This window comes from Podarcis filfolensis (genome assembly GCF_964270895.1).
Source record: "Podarcis filfolensis genome assembly, chromosome: 11".
NCBI classification, from domain to species: Eukaryota; Metazoa; Chordata; class Lepidosauria; order Squamata; family Lacertidae; genus Podarcis; species Podarcis filfolensis.
In genome coordinates this window covers 8,774,339-8,789,016 of record NC_139613.1, presented here as the reverse complement: position 1 = coordinate 8,789,016, position 14,678 = coordinate 8,774,339, and the positions used below count along the sequence as shown (strand labels likewise).

At 46.9% G+C, this 14,678-nt stretch overlaps 1 protein-coding gene across 5 annotated transcripts in view; it reads left to right on the top strand.

The window, feature by feature from the left end:
• LOXHD1 (lipoxygenase homology PLAT domains 1) overlaps positions 1-14,678 on the top strand; it is a 194,308-nt gene that overhangs the window by 40,884 nt on the left and 138,746 nt on the right. For all 5 annotated transcript variants that reach the window (XR_014539524.1, XM_083575472.1, XM_083575474.1 and 2 more), the window contains exons 5-7: positions 6,328-6,426; positions 9,215-9,363; positions 11,175-11,298. Coding sequence is in view for 4 of the 5 variants with exons in the window: in XM_083575472.1 (XP_083431598.1) it covers positions 6,328-6,426; positions 9,215-9,363; positions 11,175-11,298 (372 nt within the window). In the remaining variant the exon portion in view is untranslated. The remainder of the gene's footprint in view (positions 1-6,327; positions 6,427-9,214; positions 9,364-11,174; positions 11,299-14,678) is intronic.

Here is a 14,678-nt window from a genome sequence, read left to right as displayed (position 1 = left end):
TTTCTCCTAAATGTTAACAGTGAGGGAGACTGGTGCAACTCATTAGGGAAAGCATTCCACAAGCAGGGAGCCACCACCAAGAAGGCCCTGCCATGAGTTACCGCCAACCAGGCAAGCCCCCAGTGACCTCCCTTGCTGGTTGTAGGTTCTGAGATGGTTGATCAGGGGAAGGCACTCTGTTCGGAGCGAATGTGTGCCCAATCGCGCTTCTTCAGGAATTGTTCTTTTCTGTGGTTTCCTCCACGGATATATGTGTTACAAACACTTGCAACCCTTCCAAATGCTCCTGGCTTCCCCCAAAGAATCCTGGGAATTTTAGCTTTGCTGTGGAGCATGCCGCGGATATCGTTTTTGGAAATGCTCCCCTGCCCTTTACAGAACTGCGGCTCCTAGCAATTCCCAGGCAAAGGGAATGAGCAATAATCCAGTGTGAAGTTCGCCACAGTGTCGATCCATCATTTTACTTGCCGCCAACCAGGCAGGTGGCTCACAAGCAACACCGGCAATCTTACCATGTGGAGCATGTTACATAGGTATATGTAAGACGAGCAGGGAGTCCACCTCCCCCTGGTGTCAAAGACTTGTGAAAATGGAGCCCTCAACACTTAGGTCAATCATAGTTCATCTCTGCTGGCTAAAAGGTCAGTTCAACGGAGAAGAACTTGGAGTAGCTTTTCCCACATCAGAAAGAGACTAGACTCTTCCTGGAAAGGAACACAACTCTGATGGTTGGGCAGCTGTTATATTACAAGGGCTGATTAGGATGAAGAAGCACCCCGACCAAGCAAATAATAATAATAATAATAATTTTTTATTTATATTGCCCTCCCCGGCCAGAACCGGGCTCAGGGCGGCTAACATCAAAATATATGATACATTAAAACATTACACTTACAGTTTTGGCAACTCGTTGTTGTTTAGTCGTTTAGTCGTGTCCGACTCTTCGTGACCCCATGGACCAGAGCACGCCAGGCACTCCTGTCTTCCACTGCCTCCCACAGCTTGGTCAAACTCATGCTGGTAGCTTCGAGAACACTGTCCAACCATCTTGTCCTCTGTCGTCCCCTTCTCCTTGTGCCCTCCATCTTTCCCAACATCAGGGTCTTTTCCAGGGAGTCTTCTCTTCTCATGAGGTGGCCAAAGTATTGGAGCCTCAGCTTCAGGATCTGTCCTTCCAGTGAGCACTCAGGGCTGATTTCCTTCAGAATGGAGAGGTTTGATCTTCTTGCAGTCCATGGGACTCTCTACAGTCTCCTCCAGGACCATAATTCAAAAGCATCGTCAGAGATCAGCCTTCTTTATCGTCCATCTCTCACTTCCATACATCACTACTGGGAAAACCATAGCGCCACTACTGAGAAGGCCCTCTGCCTGGTTCCCTGTAACCTCACTTCTCGCAGTGAGGGAACCACCAGAAGGCCCTCAGTGCTGGACCTCAGTGTCCGGGATGAACGATGGGGGCAGAGACGCTCCTTCAGGTATACAGGACTGAGGCATAGCTGTCAACTTTCAGATTTGAAAATAAGGGATTAGCAGCCTCACCTGTCCTGGGGACAGTCTACGGGGTATCTAACAATCCGGGATAGCAGCAGGAGGCAGTGGGAAATGGCGCTGGAATAAGGGAATTTCCCGCAAAAAAAGGGAAGGTTGACAGCTATGGACCGAGACCATTTAGGGCTTTAAAGGTCAGCACCAACACTTTGAATTATGCTCAGAAACATCCTGGGAGCCAGTGTAGGTCTTTCAGGTCCTGCATAAACAACTATGCAGAAGGTTGCGTTGGAAAGCTGGGCAATAGTGCACAATTTATGATCCAGCATAAGCAAGGATAATACAGTGGGTTGGCTGAAGTTTGCGAAGGATCTGTCTCTATGAGCTCCGGCTGTCTTTTGGTTGAGTTCACATTTGCTGATTTCCATCCATCTAATCCACACAAGGCATCTAGCAGCTGGGCTGATTTGCACTGAGCTGGTCTTGCCAAACCGACAAGCTGGAGTTGGAGAACCGCATGGCTTTGAACATGCCCAGTGGCACAGTTGGCCAGTCATGGGGGCAGCAAATTCGATGCCTTGCCTGGTTTGAAGGCAAAAGGGCTTCCAATTTCTAAAGCCCTGTTTTCAGACAACTGCATCTTTAGCAAATACCTCCAGCAAATGTGAGCTCAAATGTGCAGAAAGGCTTTGGGGCTATGTGGAACGGCAGTGAGCGTGAAAAGCCAGGACTCGTTGCTTCGTTACTTAAAGCTGCCATCCTTATCAACGTTTGTAAAATGATTTATGGGGAAAGTGGATACAGAAACTCAAAACCTGTGGCCCTACCAAGCTGAATGTTGGAAGATTCAGGACAGCACTTCATCACGCAGCGTGTCGTTAAACTGTGGAACTCACTGCCACATGAGGCAGTGATGGCAAGCAACTTGGACGGCTTTAAAAGGACCGGGTAAATGCCACCTTGCCAACAAAAGTCCGTATAGTTAAAGCTATGGTTTTCCCAGTAGTGATGTATGAAAGTGAGAGTAATGCTTTTGAATTATGGTGCTGGAGGAGACTCTTGAGAGTCCCATGGACTGCAAGAAGATCAAACCTCTCCATTCTGAAGGAAATCAGCCCTGAGCGCTCACTGGAAGGACAGATCCTGAAGCTGAGGCTCCAATACTTTGGCCACCACATGAGAAGAGAAGACTCCCTGGAAAAGACCCTGATGTTGGGAAAGATGGAGGGCACAAGGAGAAGGGGACGACAGAGGACGAGATGGTGGGACAGTGTTCTCGAAGCTACCAGCATGAGTTTGACCAAACTGGGGGAGGCAGTGGAAGACAGGAGGGCCTGGCGTGCGCTGGTCCAGGGGGTCATGAAGAGTCGGACATGACTAAACGACTAAACAACAACAACAACTGTTGAAGATGTGGATTAAATAAGGCAGATTTCATACGTATCTCTTGGAACTGTTCTCAAATAGAAATATTCTGGAAATTGGTTCAGGTTAATATCTCTGCCATGTTAGGATATCATATAAAATATCGCTGCTTGGTTTTCTAGAATAGGTTGTTTTGGAAAATAATTGAGAAATCGCTTTCAGCTTTATAACAGCTGCTAAGATTATAATAACTAAAAGGCGAGGGGAAATGATAACTCCTACTCTATCTGAATGGAATGAGAAAATTTGGTGCATAGTAACAAGGATTAAGCTAACTTATTATAAAATAATGACATATCAACCAGCCTAACAGGTATATGGAAAAATGGGTATTGTTTTCAATGTTTTGTTTTCAATTTTACATATTTTATGTGAATTTTACTTATTTTATTTGCAGTTGCCCCTAAGGCTAAGGAGGAATTGAATGCAAACGTACAGAAGATGTACAGAAAATGCGTAAAAATATATAATTGGTTGTGCTTAGCTGAGTTTTTTGTTGTTTTTTTGTTTAGCTGCTTTACTTTCCCTTCAGTGGCCTTTAGCTCCACCCATTTTAGCTGTTGACTCCGCCCATCACCAGAATGCAGCCCCTGGATAGCTCTCCAGATTTGAATCTGGTCATCGGGCTGAAAGTGGTTCCACACACCTGCGGCAATTACTCTCTCCTTTCCTTCCATTTCTGTTTGCAAGAATCCGAAAAACAAATCTGTGGCGTGCTGAAGGGACAAAGATACTTTGCAGATCCCTAGACGTGTATTTGGACGTGATTCCTGGCGAATCAGTCTTCTCCATCTGTTTGCATTTCGACTCTTTTCGGCTGCTGCCGCTGCTTCTTTCTGGTTGCCAAGATGTCGGGGTGCGTGTGAAACTAGGAACCAGTCCAAGCTTAATTAGCCTTTCCTTCCTGCCAGATTTAGTCAATGATGCCACTAAACAGGTCTTCCGAGGGAAGCAGAGAAATTCACACAGCCCTTCCAGACACAAGAATTACTTGCCTCACTCTTCCACTGTTCCTTCTTACAGACATGTAGTCTTCATGCCTGGCGCTGCTGGAGAAATTTAAAGGGGTCTCTAGACTGGAAGCATCCCTCCCAGGAACCCCAAAGAGAAAGATGTAGGCTCCAGGTGAAATATTGAAATAAAAATACACATAGGAGGCAGCCTCAACAATAATGAGGAGGCTGTGAAGAACCACATCTGAAGCAATGTTTTGTTTTTTATACACTTCCAGAATACATACGGGATTTCTATTCACCAATCGAGGGATTGCAGCAGTCTTCACATTTGCAACCCAATAGCATCACCCTGAACCAATCAAATTCGTTTGACTCTTTAGAACAGCCCTGATCATCCTGTCATGTGATTGCATATAATCGTTCCTCAGTGTCTTTCTTTATTAAGACTTTGATGAAATTTTCCTGTTCATTTCCTGGCCAATGTGTTTGTAACCAGCAGAGGGAGCAGACACACTGTGTTATGGGAATTGTCCAAACGGGGTGGTTAGAACTAGTGCAATGCATCGCTGAACTTCCAGAGTGCTTTCACCCATGGTTCCCTCTCACAACTTGCTTGTAGCCATCTCATCTATTGCCAGAACACCTGAAGAGGAAGACCATTTTTAAGAGGTGAGGCTGAGCATCTGTATCTCCTCCCGTTCCTGTGAAGCCATTGCTACTGGATGATTGCTGTTGTTTAGTCGTTTAGTCATGTCCGACTCTTCGTGACCCCATGGACCAGAGCACGCCAGGCACTCCTGTCTTCCACTGCCTCCCGCAGTTTGGTCAAACACTGTCCAACCATCTCGTCCTCTGTTGTCCCCTTCTCCTTGTGCCATCCATCTTTCCCACCATCCGGGTCTTTTCCAGGGAGCTTTCTCTTCTCATGAGGTGGCCAAAGTATTGGAGCCTCAGCTTCAGGATCTGTCCTTCCAGTGAGCACTCAGGGCTGATGTCCTTAAAAATGGATAGGTTTGATCTTCTTGCAGTCCATCACTGCCTTGCTGTGGCGAAGAGGCTTGAATAACTCAGAGAAGCTATGAGCTATGCTGTGCAAGGCCACCCAAGATGGACAGGTCATGGTGGAGAGTTTTGACCAAACGTGATCCACCTGGAGCAGGAACCGGCAAGCCACTCCAGTATCCCTGCCAAGAAAACTCCATGGACAAAGACAACAGGCATATAAAAGTTATGACGCTGGAAGATGAGCCCCTCAGGTCCTAAGGCATCCAACATGCTACTGAGGAAGAGTGGAGGACAAGTACAAGTAGATTCAGAGCTGATGAAGTGGCTGGGCCAAAGCCGAAAGGTCGCTCAGTTGCAGATATGTCTGGAAGCGAAAGGAAAGTCCAGTGCTGTAAAGAAAAATATTGCATAGGAACTGGATGATTAGAACCTTATAATGGATTCTGGAAATTCATGCAAAGTTGGGCTGTTCCAGCTCTGGGCTGGAGTCTAGAGAATGCACAAATGATGACTATCTTTGCATTGAGTAATGGATCTATTGTTCACGAGTAAGCAACTAACATATGAATGAGTTTTTTTTGTCTTGCCTCAGGCTTCTTTAATCATTGTCATCATCTTTATTAATAGCCATCTCTCCAAGTTTTTAAATTTCCCCCCCTTAAATTTCTGTTTTACATTTTGGAATATTCACTTAAAAAAACTTAAAATATCAATGACTTCCCTTCCTCTCTTTCCATGGTTCATTTTGCACAACATAAATCCCTGCATATTTTATATAAACTAAACCATTCAGCATTCCATTATTACATCCATCAAAACTTATTCACACTGTTGAATTTATCTGAATGCTGCCCACGTTTTCAAATAAACACAATTTTCCTCCATATATTCAATAAACATATTCCAATCTTCTTTAAATGTATGATGTTCTTCTTCTCTTACGCTATACGTTAGGTCCGCAAGCTGCACATATTCCATCAATTTAAGTTGACAATCTTCTTTAGTTGGGACTTTAGTCTCTCCTTTTCCATTTTTGGGCTACCGAAACGCGAGCTGCGGTAGTGGCAGACATAAATAACCTTCTCTGACACCTGGGCCACCTCTCCAAGTTCTGAAAGGTGCATTATTGATGCACAAGATGGAAGTATCTGCTGACTTGAGGGAATCCTGAGGTTTACAAAATAACAAAGAAATCTTTTCTTTTCTTTTTAATGCCAGTAAGGAACTTCAAAACACGACCCGATGAGGGCAATGTGGCCGAGGAATGCTAACTGGTACTGTTGGAGTAAAAATATATATAATCAGGGAAGGGGAATGGAATGGAGGAGCTGCATCCCTGAAGATCATCACCCCATACTGCAACATTTTGTTGCAGTTCCAACTCATTATGCATCTAATAATCTGTATCCCTGTTAACGAGGTTGTGTGTTTTTGCCCTCTCTCTCTGCAGTGAACAAATATGTGGTCAAAGTTTTTACAGGAGATCTAAGTGGCAGTGGAACAGATGCAGATGTTTTTATTAACCTTTTCGGCCAAAATGGAGACACAGGTAGGATATCGCGAGGATCTGTTTCCTTTGGTCTGCAGCAAACCAAACAGATGAACAATGAAATAATCCACACCCCCGAGATGTTATTCTGAGACAGGGGTGTTGCTGTTGGGGATATTCCGGGCAGCTAGCATAGTGGTTACACGCAGCGTTTCTCAAACTTGGGTCTCCAGCTGTTGTTGGACTACAACTCCCATCATCCCTAGCTAGCAGCTCAGCGGTCAGGGATGATGGGAGTTGTAGTCCCACAACAGCAGGCAACCCAAGTCTGAGAAACACTGGCACAGTGATTGGACTAGGAGCAGAGGGACTTGGGTTCAGATGCCCACTCTGCCATAAAGCTCACTGGATAGATAATCACCATCTGTTAGCCTAGTATAACTTGCAGGGATGTTGTCTCTGTCAGGAGTTCAGCCTACACTCGAGTAGGACCCTGGCAGAGACACATGCCCGACTGGCATGTTCCCTCCCTCCTGATCAATCGTTCGGGAGCTTCAGAAGCTTTCTTCATCCCAAACATCACAGTGACCGATGCCAACCAACACCGACACACTTAGGGATCTGCAGAGTTTGCGCAGTTGTGTAACAGACCTCAGCAACTCAGCATTTTGGCTAATCTACTTTATTTACATATTAACACACACGGAGCACTGCAACATGGCTCCCTCTCTCTCTAGCATCAGACAGCAAAGAGAAAAAGAACAATAGTCCCACTTCACGGAACACAGTAACACAAACATCCTGTCTCTGTCACTTCCCACTCTGTGGAGTCAAAACATACACCGTCATGTGAAAGACAACAATCCCATGACTGCAATCATGGAGCAGGAATTCTAACAGTCTTGATATGTATTTTGTGTGTGTGTGTGAGCGAGCGAGCGAGCGAGCGAGCGAGAGCGTACTTTGCATGCCACCCTACGCTTCTTGGGCAGGGGAGGTGAACTTTAATCCTGTGGGCCAAATGGAGCCCTCCAAACCTCTCTGTCCGACTCTCAGGAATCCCTCAAATCACCCCCCTCCCCAGCCACACCCCATCTCCCAAGGGGATGCCCTTCCCCAGCTTTGCGCTTCCCTTGAGTGTTTTTGCCTGGCTGGAATATGCCCTTGAACTCTATATTTCCTGGATAGAAAGGTGTGTGCTTGTGTGTGCCTAGGAGCTCGCCTGCTGCATAAAGGTAAATTTGCACCCATTGCTCCTCCCACTTTTGCCTCTGGCCCCGCCTACCACTGCCCTGTGGCTCCAGCAAGCCTGTGGCCCAGAAAGGAATGTGGGCCTCAGGTGGGGAAAAAAGTTATCTACCCGTCCTTGGAGGAAGGGTGGGATAAAAGGATAACAAACACAAAACTTTTCCGCCCACTCCCTGTTTCTCAGTTCCCAGCACTGCAATGCCTGTGAGGTGCTCGGAGCTGATTGATGCAACCAGATTGGCATGCAACGCAAGTGAGTTGAGTACGCAGAGCCAAGTTTCGCTCATCACGAGTAGTGCAGCTGTCCTCCTGGAATTTTTCAGAAATTGTTTTTCCCCCGCTCCACAGCACGTTTCAGCCCTGTATTAAACAACTATCGAGGCAAATTACTTGGTCTCTCTCAACAGATTAAATAATTGTACTTGATTAAGCACGTACCTTTTAGCAGGTTATTGATTAATGAATCTATCAATTAAATTTACATGCATTTTGCATATTGGCATACCTCAAGGCAGGAGCCTCTTTGAGATGCTGAAGAAAAGTGTAGGGTAATAATAATAATATTAATAATAATAGTAATAAGAATAAGAAGTTGTTTGTGGGTTAATAAATGAAAGCTACCACTCACAATTAATCTATCCCTGTTCATGCCCTGTAAGACACCCCAGAACCAAAATAGCCCCCGCTCTCAAACTGTGCAAATTATGCAGTTCATTTGCAGCTCCATTGATTTGCAATTTGCCCTTACAGGTTAAAGAATAGCCTTCCACCAACTGTTATTTTTAGTTGATGGAGTTACTGTTTAAATGATGAGAGACTCTGCTTCTGCGTCCAAGCCCCCCCCCCCAATAACGGTGCCTTTCTGGTCAGCTGTGGAGGGTGGAGCTGAACTGCTTCTCTCTGGGGTGCCCAGCCTCCACAGTTATATTATTGCGGGTAAAGGTAAAGGGACCCCTGACCATTAGGTCCAGTCGTGACCGACTCTGGGGTTGCGGCGCTCATCTCGCTTTATTGGCTGGGGGAGCCAGCGTACAGCTTCCGGGTCATGTAGCCAGCGTGACTAAGCCGCTTCTGGAGAACCAGAGCAGCACACGGAAACGCCGTTTACCTTCCCACTGGAGTGGTACCTATTTATCTACTTGCACTTTTGTCGTGCTTTCTAACTGCTAGGTTGGCAGGAGCTGGGACCGAGAAACGGGAGCTCACCCCGTCGCGGGGATTTGAACCGCCGACCTTCCAATCGGCAAGTCGTAGGCTCTGTGGTTTAACGCCACCCGCGTCCTGCCATTATTGTGGATGCCCAAGTTTAAAAAGGGGAAATGTTACTCTGCTAAATTGTAGAACTTGTTAACACAAGTTGGAAAGGCTATAATTAAACAATATATTCTCTCCTGCCTCCCTGAACATTCCCACAGATTTGCATGCTCCTGTTGCACTTGTGCCTGGAAATGGCTCCGATGGCTGACCACATGCAAGGGCCTAGATTAGGCGCATGCCCCAGACCCTGAATCTCCCAGCTGAAATCTCTGACGCATGCATTCCTGCACTGAACAGTTCCTCACCTGTTTGCCTTTTCCTTTCCATGTCATTTGCTTCTCAGGAGAGCGGAGGCTGGACAACGACAAGGACAATTTTGAGAAAGGTGCAGAAGACAAGTTTACCCTTGATGCTCCCAACCTGGGAAAGTTGAGGAAAATCACCATAGGCCACAACAACAAGGGAGGCTCTGCCGGGTGGTTCTTGTCCAAGGTTTGTGCAGATGAGCTAATTGTTCTCTAGGGATGTTGGAAGCTGCCTTATAGAAAGTCACCAAGTAGGTCCATCTAGCTACTTACAGATTTACCATATTTTTCGCTCTATAGGATGCACCGGACCACAAGACGCACCTAGTTTTTAGAGGGGGAAATCAAGAAAAAAATGAAAAGCCTGTCCGCTTCTCCCAGAGCTTCTCAGGGCTGCCGGGGAAAGACTGGGTCCCCCCCCCCAGCCCCAAAGAGCAAAGAAGCCAAGACAGCCAGCGGGATCCATCCCGCTGGCTGTCTTGGCTTCCTCTTTAGCCGCGCGCAGCTCCTCCAGCCGGGAGAGGCTGCATGTGGCTGTGGCAGAAGCCAAGACAGCCAGCGGGATGGATCCCGCTCGCTGTCTTGGCTTCTTTAGCCGTGCGCAGCCTCTCTGGCCGTGAGAGGCTGCACGGGGCTATGGCAATTCCCCCACCTCCCACAAAAGCCCACAGGAGCCGCACACCCTTTAAGGAGTGCATGGCTCCTGCGGGGTTTTCTACAAGGAGGGAGAAGGGACTGACTGGCTGCGTCTGTCCCTTCTCCCTCCTGGGGAAAAGCCTGCAAGAGCCATGCGGAGCTTGTGGGGCTTTTCCTGCCTGCCTCCCCCCTGCATTCTCTCCATAAGATGCACACACACCTCCGCTTGCTTTTTAGGAGGCAAAAAGTACGTCTTATGGAACGAAAAATACGGTATATGGACTCGCAACAGTTCTCTGGGATCTCAGAAACAAGTCTTTTCCAGAACTACCTCAAGGTGGGACTGAACCCACCTTGACCACTAGCAGTGCTGCCACCCAATCCTCTGAGTCCCCCAAGTAAATCAACACACACTCTCTATTTTTGTAAGGAAGGTTGCAGTTCCCCCATTAGTCTCAGGCAAAAGCATGGTGCGTTTGTTGACAGGGCCTTTTCGGTGGTGGTTCCCCGCTTGTGGAACGCCCTCCCTAGCGAGGTGTGCCTCTCTCCATCATGATTAACTTTCAGGGAGGGTCCCAAAACATTGCTGTTTACCCAGACATTTGGTGGCTGAAGAATACTGGCAGTCCCATCACCTACCTCTAGATGTTATGAATTGGAGTTGTCTTTAGAATGTTTTTGCTTTGCTATGGCTTTCCACCAGTAGTGATGTATGGAAGTGAAAGCTGGACCATAAAGAAAGCTGATCGTCAAAGAATTGATGCTTTTGAATTATGGTGCTGGAGGAGACTCTTGAGAGTCCCATGGACTGCAAGAAGATCAAACCTCTCCATTCTGAAGGAAATCAGCCCTGAGTGCTCACTGGAAGGACAGATCCTGAAGCTGAGGCTCCAATACTTTGGCCACCTCATGAGAAGAGAAGACTCCCTGGAAAAGACCCTGATGTTGGGAAGGACTGAGGGCACAAGGAGAAGGGGATGACAGAGGACGAGATGGTTGGACAGTGTTCTTGAAGCTACCAGCATGAGTTTGACCAAACTGCGGGAGGCAGTGGAAGACAGGAGTGCCTGGCGTGCTCTGGTCCATGGAGTCACGAAGAGTCGGACATGACTAAATGACTAAACAACAACAATAACATGGCTTTCCAGTTGGGAATCTGTTTGCCCCCCTCAGAGGTGGGAGCTGTTTGCAGAGAATGGGTGGGGTACAAACTCAAGAAACAATAAATAAAGGGAAAGTATGGGCTGTGTGTTTGTTCCCATGAATCCAGCTAAAAGCTGTTGGGCGTCCTTATTAAATGCTGTGTCTTTCTTGTACCAGTCTTCCTCTCCTTGTTCAAATGAGCCTCTGTTCTCGCCCTAGGTTATCATTGAGGACATAGGCAACAAATGTATTTACAACTTCCCATGCGGCCGCTGGTTTGCTCTGGATGAAGATGATGGGAAAATCCAGCGGGATATTCTAGTGGGAGGAACAGAGGCTACAGGTAAATGCATTTGCAGGTAAAAATACTCCTTTGGGCTTGGCCTAAATATTTATCATTCAGGAAAGGGGAACTAATGCAGCTTTTCTAAAAGGGAAGAAGCACAGGAAAAAACACACCATCCTTCCGTATCCACAACTGGGCCTCTTCCTTGAAATGAACATTTCGGCCTGTGCTCTCTGCATCTCCCCATTTTATAAAAAAGTGGGGGATAATTTCCTGCCTACCCCTGAAACAAGGGCTTCTCCTCTACAACAAGGGAATATACCTGAAATATACTCGGAGTAGAGAGTGGATTTCATGCTCTTTATTCAGATCATAGTGGTGTGGAGGAATGGAAGTTCCCCCAGAATGTCTGCTTTATATACATTATTTACACAATGGGCCCCACATGATTGGCTAATTCCAGGATTCTCCTGTAGGCCAATCAGGTTGCGGATTCACTTCCACCTGGAGCTGGATTGGGTGGCTCCTGTGGACCAATCAGACTGCTGCATTCTGGGTCCTATTGTTCTAGGACCAATCGGACTGCTGCATTCTGAATCCTATTCTTCTAGGACCAATCAGACTGTTGCATTCTGAATCCTATTCTTCTAGGACCAATCAGACTGCTGCATTCTGAATCCTATTGTTCTAGGACCAATCAGACTGCAGCATTCTGAATCCTATTGTTCTAGGACCAATCAGACTGCAGCATTTTGGATCCTATTCAACTCAGTACATAACAATACCCTTCTGTTACGTGGGGGGCAGCATAGAGGACTTCTGCCTTTAGGTGTGGGGTCCTTGACTATAGCTTTCTCACATTAGATCCACGCAGCATTGTGTATCGCATCTTTTAAACATGGGGCCCATTGGGACTGGTGGGGTGGAAAACAGGGAGGCCAACAGTAGGTGGCGCTAGAGCTAAAGACAAGTAAATCCAACTGATTTTAGTCCCCTCTCCATCCTCTTCCATCCTTGTTCTACAAGGGCAACACTAAGGAGGAAGAAGCAGACAGGATATAAGCAAGACAGCAGGCAGCTGAGGTCTGGCTAAAGGCTGACTGAGGTTGGTGGACCAGCTGCCACTGCATTGAAAGGCGGTATTTTGGAAACATGGGAGCTTAGGAGAATGATTTTCCTCTGTTCATTGATATAATTGATATAATCCCCCTTTAAAGCCTTCAAAATTTATGGCTTGCAGACCTAAATATAGAATAAGAGAACAAGAAGAACATACTTTAACAGAAGATTGGACTATGTTTATTGAATATACGGGGGGGGGGGAATTGTGTATATTTGAAAACATGAGCAGCATTAAGATAAATTCAACTGTGTAAATAAGTTTTGATGGCTGTAATCATGGAATACTGAATTTATTTATTTAAAATATGCAGGGATTTATGTTATACAAAATGAACCATGGAAAGAGAGGAAGGAAGTCATTGATATTTTAAAGTTGTTTAAGTGAATATTCTAAAATGTAAAACAGAAAGTTTGATAAAAATTGTGGGGGAGGGGACAAAATTTATGGCCACCAACTGCATCCTTGGGGAGCAGATTTCACAGTTCAGCTATGTACTGTGAGAAGAGCCAGTGTGGTGTAGTGGTTAGAGCATTGGACTAGGGCCTGGCAGAGACCAGGGTTCAATTTCCCACTTGGCCATCATGCTCACTAGGTGAACTTGGGGACCAGTCATTCACTCTCAACCTAACCACCTTGAGCTCCCTTGAGAAAAAGGTGGGATATAAATGCATAGCTGTCAACTTTCAGATTTGAAAATAAGGGATCAGCAGCCTCACCTGTCCCGGGGACAGTCTACGGGAATCTAACAATCCGGGATAGCAGCGGGAAGCAGTGGGAAACGGCGCTGGAATAAGGGAATTTCCCGTAAAAAGGGAAGGTTGACAGCTATGTATAAATGCAATAAATAAATAAGAAATAAAATAAGCAAGAGGTGGTTCGTGACTTGTCTTAGGGCAGTGATGGAACCTGGAGCACGAACGACTCTGCTAGGTAAATTTGATTTCGGTGGTCCAGGCAGCCGGATCTGCAGGTTTGAAGCAAGAACAGCTGTTGGGGAGGGGCAAAGCCCTGGAGCTGGTCTACAACTGGCATTGCTGCCATATATTGGTGTCGCGAGACTCCACACACCCCTGCCGGCTGTTCCTGTTTTGAAAGTTGTGCGATAAGTTCCCGCCTCCCCCAGTGGAAATAAAGACACATGACACAATTATTAAGGTTAATGGGCTAAATAAGGCCACAACTTTATTGGTTACAGGTGATGAGTGGTATTGGCTTAGGCATTGATCCTAACAGACTATATCCAGCTTCAGCCCGTCCGCTTGAAGTCCAGGAAGGGTTAACCACCAGTCGGGGGAGTCCTGCTGATGCACATCAACTAGGAACTCCCCTGGGGTCACTGATAGGGGGCGTGTGTTAGACCCTCACCTCCATAGGCCTCGGACAGGGCCACGCCCCCCAGAATCCTTTATCAGACTACCCTTCAATATGTGGGGCAGGTGATGGCACTACCTCCCCTCTTCCATCTACAGAGCAATACCAATGCCTAACCGCCAATACCAAGAAAGTTGTGACGATTTGCTACAAGGTAGGCGAAAACCAAGTGGTTGGTGCCAATTTGGCAAGTGGAAAAATTCCTACCAGGCCCCTCAGTGGCGACCAACCGAGGTCCATAGCAAGGTCAAGGAACGAAAATCTTAAAGGGCGGGAGGGTGGGAAAAACAGGAACAGCTGGCAGGCGGCAAAGAGGGAGATCCCCGGCCATGCCTGCATTAAATAGGGCAGGCCACGCTCCCTGAGCCAGCCGATTGGCTGGCCAGGGAGGTGACATGGCTGGGGATTCCCTAAATCGTGCGGGGGCTGAGCTCCAGCCACTGCGTGCGTGATGGGGGCGTGACACCCGCAACACCACCTCCTTTGCAAGGTGGAAGTGGCTTTACAGAACAGGCTTCTGAATTAGAAAACCCACAAGGGCACCAAGCGAATGGCCTGGTATTTGCCATGGGAGTTGCTGCTTCTGGCTTCCCAGTTACTGGGAAGGAAAATAAAAAATGCATCCAAGTCAAGGATGCTCTTGATGCTCATTTTGCAGCAGGTTTTAAGATTACGGAGGTACATGGCCTCTTCTTTAACCCTGCAGCCACTGCCATAGATGCCCGGTGGCAGCCCTGTTTCAATTTCATAAGGAAACTGGCAAAACGGAGGAATTCTAGCCCGTTCTCAAGGTGACGGAGAGCAGGATTTTTCCTGCCAGGTCAGAACCTGATAGGATCCGTACTCAACGGCGCCTTCTCGACATTTTGTCGTTAAGCTGAGAAGGCAAAGTTTGCGCTTGCAAAGATGCCTTCAGGACATCCATTCCCCAAAGGTTGCTGAT